This window comes from Phyllopteryx taeniolatus, chromosome 12, assembly GCF_024500385.1.
Source record: "Phyllopteryx taeniolatus isolate TA_2022b chromosome 12, UOR_Ptae_1.2, whole genome shotgun sequence".
Taxonomy (NCBI): domain Eukaryota; kingdom Metazoa; phylum Chordata; class Actinopteri; order Syngnathiformes; family Syngnathidae; genus Phyllopteryx; species Phyllopteryx taeniolatus.
In genome coordinates this window covers 19832561-19841480 of record NC_084513.1, presented here as the reverse complement: position 1 = coordinate 19841480, position 8920 = coordinate 19832561, and the positions used below count along the sequence as shown (strand labels likewise).

The following is an 8920-nucleotide window of genomic DNA, read 5'->3' as shown; positions in this document are numbered from 1 at the left end:
TGGGTTATGACTCAGGTCATGTATTTTTCACGACATTAACCCAAGTGGCTGCTTCCCATCCAAAAGAAATCTTGACACCAGCAAGTGGATTTTTTTTCTCTCCCAGTAATCAGTTGGAGGTGGTAATGATAGCATGAAAGAATGGACATTTCTAAAATGTCCATTTTGATATTTGACAGGTGAGCTTGTAATGTATTTGCCAGGTAAGACCTGCATCTACCAAGTTCAGTTTGAATTGTCTTATGAATTGTGAAAAATGTCCACGACGTTTTAATTGGCAAAACCGGCTATCAAGAAAAAACATTTGTTGCACGGTACTTCAATTGTTTGTTGACCCGAATATGTTGAGGTAATAGGCTGGGATCCAATCACAAGTTTACAGGAAATAATGCCAATTTCATCCAGTTACAGGTAATTTTGTAACCGGATAGAGAACTGAATTTATCAAAAATATCCAACATAAGTGGTATTTAGGTGTCAGTTTTATAAAAAAAAAAAATAATATATCATCAGCATGCAGTGTAAGTATTGTTAAAGCATATGGGGGAAATAAATGGAATTTTTTGCACAAGGGTCTTTAACGCTAAAATAAAAAGAAAGGGGCTTAAAGGGCACGAGCATGATAGTTACTCTGTTTGATATAATACCACGTGTCTTAATCATTGCAGATGGGGTAGAAGAGCATCTTAACCAGACTGACACATTTTGTGTCTAATCTGAGGTTTTGCATATTCAGCCATGAATTTTCCCATGATAGTCTATCAAAGGCTTTTTCTGCGTCAAGACACAAGACCGCACAGAGTGAGGCTTAGCTTGAGGTTAGCTTCATAAATGACATGGCGTGAATGCCAGATGTTATTCGAGGCCAGCCATGACTTCACGAAACCTGTCTGGTCGCACTTGATGAGTTTTGTTAAATGGGGTTGTAAAGGGAAGAGCAATACCTGGGCAAAAAACACATTTTTTCACAATTGCGGATGGAAAGCGGTCAGTAATTGCCACAGTCAGCGGTATTCCTTATTGGGTTTAGGCAATACAGCTATTAGGCTGTAAGACACCCACTTCAATAGCTCCATGGATCATAGGTAAAAAGTACTGTCTCAGTTCTTCCCAAAATGTTGAGTAGAACTCTGGAGGAATCCCATCCCATCCTGGTGATTTGCCTTTTTCCATTCCAGCTATAGCAGTCCTCAACTCAGTCGGAGAGTTTTTTCTTCCCCCAAGGTTTAACCCATGTAAGAAGGATTTACATTTGGTTTGATCCAAAGTTATACAGTTTTGTCCACACCCTAGCAGATTTCATAAAGGTTTTGGAAAATAGTTTATTTCTTGCTACCAAGCAGGGGGGTTGTCCTTGAACTATTAAAGGTGCCATATTTTATCTAACCAACATTATCTAATATTTGGGATGTTATATTGGCTCCATGGTGCCTCAGTAAACGTGATATATGAATTTAAATCGTCCATGCATTCCTGAGTTCCAGACGTTTTTCTGCCCACAGGCCTGAAATCAGGTCATTTGAATTTCTCGAGCTTATCTATCTCACGAGCGAAGGTCTCCCTCTCCCTCTCCGCCCCCAAGCCAGCGCTGTCAACATAACAAACACGTGTGCTCTCACAAGTCGTGAGGGTTGGGTCTTCTACATGGAGGAAAGCAGTGAGAGGAAAGGGGGCTATCTTAGCCAATTCTGGACAAAAGGGATACAAAACTGGGTCAAACAGAAGTAGCTGTCAGAAGGGCCTTTTCTGGACACTAGTGTGAGAAAACTAATGTGTTTTTTGTTTGTTTGTTTTAAATGAAATTGACACTTTTATACTAAGTCTATGTTAGAGAGTCACTCTATGGACTCCTAAATACCCAAAATATGGGACCTTTAAAGTAGTTTTCCCTGGTCCTATGGATTTTAAATTCAGCTCTTGTTCTCAGTAAATTGTTCAACTTCAGTCTTTGTCACTTTCTTCTTTTTTTAGACTTCATAGAACCATCTGCCTAATGAGCATTTCCCAGCATCTGTAAATCATTTTCAAGTGTGCTAATTTTGCCCAGTCTTGCTCAGTTAAAGTGAGAAGAGAAATAAACCATTGCATTTCTTATAAATCCTTTAATTGCCCACTATAGAACTCACAGATCCTCTAGTGAGCCAATTTTGTCCAAGATAAATTCTTTGTTTATTTGAAACTTACACAATAATCCTTGTTTCTAAGTAACATAGTGTTAAAATGCCATCTTGTGGGTTTGGGGGAAGTCCATCCATCCATCCATCCATCCATTTTTCAAGACCGCTTATCCTGGTTAGGGTCGCAGGGCGCTGGAGCCTATCCCAGTTGACTTCGGGCGAAAGGCGGACTACTCCCTGAACTGGTCGCCAGTCAGTCGCAGGGCACGCATAGACACAGACAACCATTCGCACTCACATTCGCACCGTCACTGAGTGGGGACTGAACCCACGCTGCCTGCACCAAAGTCAGGCAAGTGTACCACTACACCGTCAGAGGGTTTGGGGGAAGTCTTGGTTGTGAAATCGTGACAGAGTGGTCAGATGAAGAAGGAGGACATTTTCGTTGAGTGAATTTGGCAAAGTTTTTATATTCATTGTACCTCCTTGTCATTTCTCTGCTGTGTGGTCCAAAACTGTCCAGGAAATAGTAAAGAGAGCGTAAAATTCTGCCTAGCAACAAGTAGCCATGACAAGGTGTTTGATACTGAAGCTGCAATTATATATTATTAAGTATGTTACAGATTTAAAATAAGGGACGACATGAAGCTACAATTATATTTTATTATGTTACAGTTTTATAATAGTAAAAGGCAGAAACTATTTGTTGTACAGTATTTGTGTGTGTTGTGTGTAGTGTAATTGTAAGCAGAAAGTAGAAAATGTGATCACAGGGACCTCTGCTGGTCTCTACATTACTTTACACAGCAAAGGAGAAAGTACGCTCGTGTGTACTCAAGTGCAAGTTTAACCTATCAAATTATAGCTAAATGTGATTAATAAAGTGCATGAATATTAGAAGTGTGGTACGTAGAGCAATGTGTACAGCGTGTGTCTGTGTGCGCGCGTGTTGTACACAAAGGCAACGCTTCTTGATCACGTGTGACTTTTTTATTGCATTTAAAAAGAAGATACTTCCACTACACAACTATCATCAGTGAAGACTACAAGTTAGTAAAAATGTTTACATTATATATATATATATGTATATATATATATATATATATATATATATATATATATACATATATATATACACACACACATACATACATATATATATACGTATATATATACATTCACAGATATATATATATATATATATATATACACATACACACACACACACATATATATATATATATACATACATATATATATATATATATATATATATATACATACATATATATATATATATATATACATACATATATATATATATACATACATATATATATATATATATATACATACATATATATATATATATACATACATACATATATATATATATATATACATACATATATATACATATATATATATATACGTGTATATATATATATATATATTAATCATGTCTTCTTACAAACATCACAAGCAACGTAACAGTCTAAATAGAATACACAGTCGTCATACATTAGCAGTCACAGCACTTTATAGGTGTAAACAAGGACCTTGTGACAATTATTTTTAAAATATGTTTAGGTTTTTTGACAGCTCACAAAATGGTCAAAGCTGCCTGTCATACCCTGTAAGTGTATGCGTGCGTGTGCATGTATGTGTGTGCATAAGCAACTTTAAATGTGTTTTAGATTCACAATCAATTCAGATTTCGCATGCAAAAATCAAAATAGCAAGATTCTCAGGGGTCCGTCGTGTCGCTGTATCAACAACAACAACAAAAATTAAATAAAGTTCACATATTTCGAGAAAAGGCACAAGAAATGGTTTCAACAGGTAAAATGTTAAGGCTTGATGCTTTGTCTATCTTAATTCTTGCTGCTGAATGACACATTTTAGCTTCTCAAAATTGCATCCACAATGTATCCTTGCTATTTTCTGACATTGTTATACCAAATGTGTAAGCAGTCTAGACAGTGAAGTACCTAAAACAGCACAGTATGTACAACTTGTACATTATGAGACATGACATTGCCACTATTTATACGTTTCTCTCAGACTTTTGGCAAAAGTATCTTTTGGTGTTTTCCCCTCTGGTATTTGGTATTCTGGTATAAGTATTTGTCTAGCCCCCTCAAACGAGGTTAAGGATGCTTGTTTTCATTGATGGCCACCCGTTTCTTTTATTGTCCCGCCTCCCGACAATACTTTGTGCTGATGGGGCAAGATCTTTATCAGCCACACGCCTGTTTGTACAGCGCAAAAAGAGAGAGGATTTGGTCTGAGGTGGCTCTATAGTTCATTCTCTAATGGGGCAAAATGAGCCCCGCTCTCTTCAAAAATCGCAACACATTCTATGCAGAAAGGTCAGACAAATCTAGAACAGAGATGAACAGGATCACATTGAAAAAGACATTCAGGCATGTGGTCTTTCAAAAGGTTATTTCCCGCCCCTCAATACTTGCCAGATAAACGTGAGATGCGTGCACTTGAAAGGATTCATGTGTAAAGAGATGCATCATTGAGGTGGGGGGAAAAAAAAAAAAAAAAAAAAAAAAAAGCCTCGCACAGTGTATGAACCTCTGCATGTGCAAAAAGGTGTTCTCCTTTTGACGCCGAAAATGTGACTTTGGCCGGTGACAAAAAGCTGCATACGTTGTATACAAATGTAAAAGTAGGCACTTGTCTGTGTGGCATGCACTCGCATTATGGCACTGATTGAATGGGAAATGAACTACAGCAAAGTTACCGATTGGCAGACACACAAATATACTGAAACTGTCTTCAGCTTGTATAAATTTCTAAACTTCCATCATGTGATTAAAACCTTAGATAAAAAAGGTGTTACTTCAAAATGGAACATACAGTATCTTTTTTTTTTTTTTTTTTTTGTCAAGTAAAAACATGTCTGCCCTGCAATTTTTGAATACCAAGAACACACTTTTTGTTTCATATTTGACACAAACACTTGTCATTATTGTCCTAATTTGTACTTTTCAAATGTTGATTTGTTTACCTCCGCCAATGTATTTAATGACTACTTATTTTATATAAGATTAGGGAGAGAAAAAAATCCATTGAATTTTGGAAGGGTGGAGCATGCACCAAGGAGGAAATAGTTGAATTCAGGTGCAGGGTTTCTTTTGTCATTATTCATAACAGTTCCTATATAATACCATCCATCATTTCAATTCATTTGCATAATTTTGCGGGGAAAAATCGTAATGGCAAAATTCAGGCAGGCAATATAAAGCCTTGGCGAAGGTCTGCCGTTCATATTACTGACTAATTTCTTTGAAATGTCCGTTGAGGGCTGTGTGTGTACGTGTGTGTGCTCTCCCAGGTGTCGTTATGGTGCACAGTGGTACATGCACCTGCTCACTCTCACATGTTCATACAGTGAGGTCGTCCGATCTGGCCTTGCTGCTAGCTTGGCTCAGTCGGCTCAGAGGTCTGCTGTCCTCTATCGTATCCGACGCATTCCTCCCTGCCTCGGCCACCGCGCTTCCTCCCTCCGTGGTGACCGCCCCCTCCACCTCCACGTTGGCACCCTGCCACTCTCCACCCTCCACCCCCACTGGCGGTGGCTCATTGGCCGCATCCGCCTGCTGCAATGTCACCCCTCCGGTCTCAGTGGTCTGGGCGTAGGAGGGCAGAGTCTCGTCGTATGCTTTGGGGATGTCCCCCATGGGAAGCTCCTCCTCGGCCTTCTCCTCCAGCCCGTGGAAGGGTGGGGCCCCCCTGCCGGCTTCCATGCCAACCTCCGACAGCGGGTACAGTTGCGTTATAGGGGGAGCTTTCTCCTCATCCAGCCGCCTGTAACCTTTGGCCCTCTGCAACGAGGACACTGCCAAGGGAGGGAGGCTTTTCCCCGGCGGCAAGGTGCCCGAGCCTTCGCCCTGCGCCGGGGCAGGGGCCGGCTTGCGGAAAACAACACGGATCTTCTTGAGGCCCAGGTGGCTGATCTCTACAAAGTTGAGGAAGAGTGAGACGCAAGCCACGGCCAACATGAAGATGATGAAGACCGTTTTCTCTGTGGGGCGAGACACAAAGCAGTCCACGGTGTTAGGGCAGGGCCAGCGGCTGCATTTGTACAGCGGCAGGATGCGGAAGCCGTACAGGAAGTACTGGCCCACCACGAAGCCCACCTCAAAGAGTGTCTTGAAAATGATATGGCAGATGTAGGTCCTTAGCAAGGTGCCCTCTAGTCTGAACTTCTTGCTTCCTTTCGTGCTGGTCTCCTTTGTGGTGCGGACGCTCCCTTGATCGGGTGCCAGCGGGAGTCGCTCCTCGCTCAGCTCCTGTTGCCGGCTAAGTTCTGCCTCCTCGCGCTCCTTACGCTTCTCCTCCATGTGCACGTGGTGCACGGCGTGGCCCACGTACACCAGAGACGGTGTGGACACGAAGATGATCTGCAGAACCCACAGGCGGATGTGGGAGATGGGGAAGGCCTCATCATAGCACACGTTCTCGCAGCCGGGCTGCTGCGTATTGCACACATAGTCGGACTGCTCGTCGCCCCACACGAATTCCGCCGCCGTGCCCAGGATGAGGATGCGGAAGATGAAGAGAACCGTGAGCCACACCCTGCCGATCACCGTAGAGTGCTCGTTGACTTCCTCTAAAATATTTCCCAGAAAGCTCCAGTCACCCATGATCGGTCCGTAGCACTGCGGAATGAAGGGTGGGGTAGGGAGGCACATGGAGGGTGCAGATAAGCAGGGAGGGTGGGGTAGGCAAGCCGGACAAGTGAGGTGGGGAGGGGTAAGGGTTTAGGGGGCACACATGGAGTGTCAAACATAAGAAAATGCCCCAAAATCGACCGTGAAAACCAACTGAAATTGTAAATATTGTGCCATCGCATCATATCGCTGATGACTTCATACGTCTACTGCACTGATTTTAGATTGCAAGGTTCAGTCTTATACAAGTGTATTTCTTTAAAAAGGATAATGAGTCGATTAAACATACAATCACCAGGATGGTTCGCTCTTGAAAACTATTCACGGTACAAACTATGACTATGACAGGCAACGCGTTGCATCTATTGCCTCAGCAGTTAAACAAGTCCAAACCACGACAACCAGACTAAATGTTAAAATGTTACAAAACATTTTTTAGCACGCAGAAACCGATCTTCCATATTCTCGCATATATGTTAAATGTAATGAAATAGGCAACTTGCCACAGCTGCGGCTCCCTCGAAGTTGAGTCCTGTCCCGTTCTCTTGGCACCCGACAGGGAAAAGTGAACTTTTTTCTGCCCTCTTTCCCACCTAAAGCCCTGTCCTTGTCGCCCCACTGAGCAGATGTGAATGAATCGGCTCTGATGGTTGGTTTTGAGTTCGCTGCGATGTTTAAGCTTGGAGCCAGACAGCCTTTATTTGCCGGGGCGACGTGTGGTGACGCAGAGAGACAATAGGATCAACAGAGCCCGAGCAGGGATGTATGGGGAGCAGGCCTCAGGCTGCCATGGCAGCATGGACGCCGGGCCACCGGGTCCACCACAGCACAGTGGTCCGTACCAACTTCCTAAAACATCCCGCACGGTCTTGCAGAGCCTGTGGCTGTTGTTCGGCCATGCCGAAATTTAAGGAAGTCCTGTAAGGATGAAGGAGAGTGGATGTCCTCGAGGATTGGAAGAACGGGACCCCTCTAATTTCCGAAATAAGATATTAGCGGAAATAACACCTTAAATTAGCCAATTTCATTTCGACCAATCACAAACATACAAATCATTATTGTTGTTGTTTTTTTCCCAGATGTACTTAAAGGATAGGATAGTGTAGAGTTGTCTAGTCAAAACCAAGACCATGAGACCAAATCAATACGAGACCAAGTCAAGTGTAAGATTCTTAGATGACAAAATTTCAACACCAAGACTCTGCGGAGATCATACCATGTTAAGACCGAGACTGAGTCAATATGAGACCGAGTAAAGACCATGATTGGGAGGAGATGAGACTATATCAAGACCAAGACCAAAGCAATAATTGAGTATTGAGAATTGAGTAAAGACATGTCTAGGCAAAGTCAATACGAGACCATGTCAATACCAAGACCTCGATATTACAACACACTGGATCAAGACCAAGACTGGCCATACTGTGACCGAAACCAAGGCAATACAAGACTCAGACTCTGAGGACTTGACAGACCCTGTAGACACCAAGACTGAGGAGATGAAAAGATATCAAGACCAGGACCAAGGCAATACGAGACCAAACCTTTTTTCTTACAGAGCGGCCATTTCAGTTTTTATGAAGTCCTTTGTGGGCTGTAGTAAATTGATGAAAAAATATGAGGCAATGATCAAAGAAACAAAAAGGATTCATATCATTTGTTCATTAAATGTTTGGGGGCTTTTTATAACTGTTCAGTTTGACTTGTTTTTAGAATTTTACAGCATCAATCAATCAAACTTTATCTGCACATCATTTTTCATATATACATTGCAATCCAAATTGCTTTACATGGATTCAAATCAAGCCCCTCCATCACTTGTCCTCAAGGACACACACACACACACACACACACACAGGTAAAAAAATAAAGAACTTATAATGAGCTAAGACATACACGCTCACATACGTACGAGTCAGCGTTAGGGTTAGGAGGTTAGAACACACATTATCTGGCTCCTCCGCTTCAGCTTTCCTTGATAAAGAACAGTCAACATCATTGACTATAGGAATGAATTTGTTCTCTAGGATGGGAGTGGATTTGAACATTAGCCATAGTGGAAGGTCACTGTGACCCATTAACAAAGATAAATGATGATACAATCCACTGTTCGTC

The 8920-nt window shown here is 41.9% G+C and overlaps 1 protein-coding gene across 1 annotated transcript; it reads right to left on the bottom strand.

Moving 5' to 3' along the window:
• Positions 1–3583: 3583 nt before the first annotated feature.
• LOC133487234 (gap junction alpha-8 protein-like) lies at positions 3584–8045 on the bottom strand. Its single transcript, XM_061793498.1, has 2 exons — positions 7309–8045; positions 3584–6793 (listed from the first exon to the last, which is right to left on the bottom strand). The coding sequence occupies exon 2, from the start codon at positions 6776–6778 to the stop codon at positions 5516–5518; it is 1263 nt and encodes a 420-aa protein (XP_061649482.1). The 5' UTR covers positions 6779–6793; positions 7309–8045; the 3' UTR covers positions 3584–5515.
• Between the last annotated feature and the right edge of the window lie 875 nt (positions 8046–8920).

Excerpts from the sequence above, each read along its gene's own strand:
- LOC133487234 (XM_061793498.1), bottom strand. The coding sequence starts at position 6,778 with ATGGGTGACTGGAGCTTTCTGGGAAATATTTTAGAGGAAGTCAACGAG.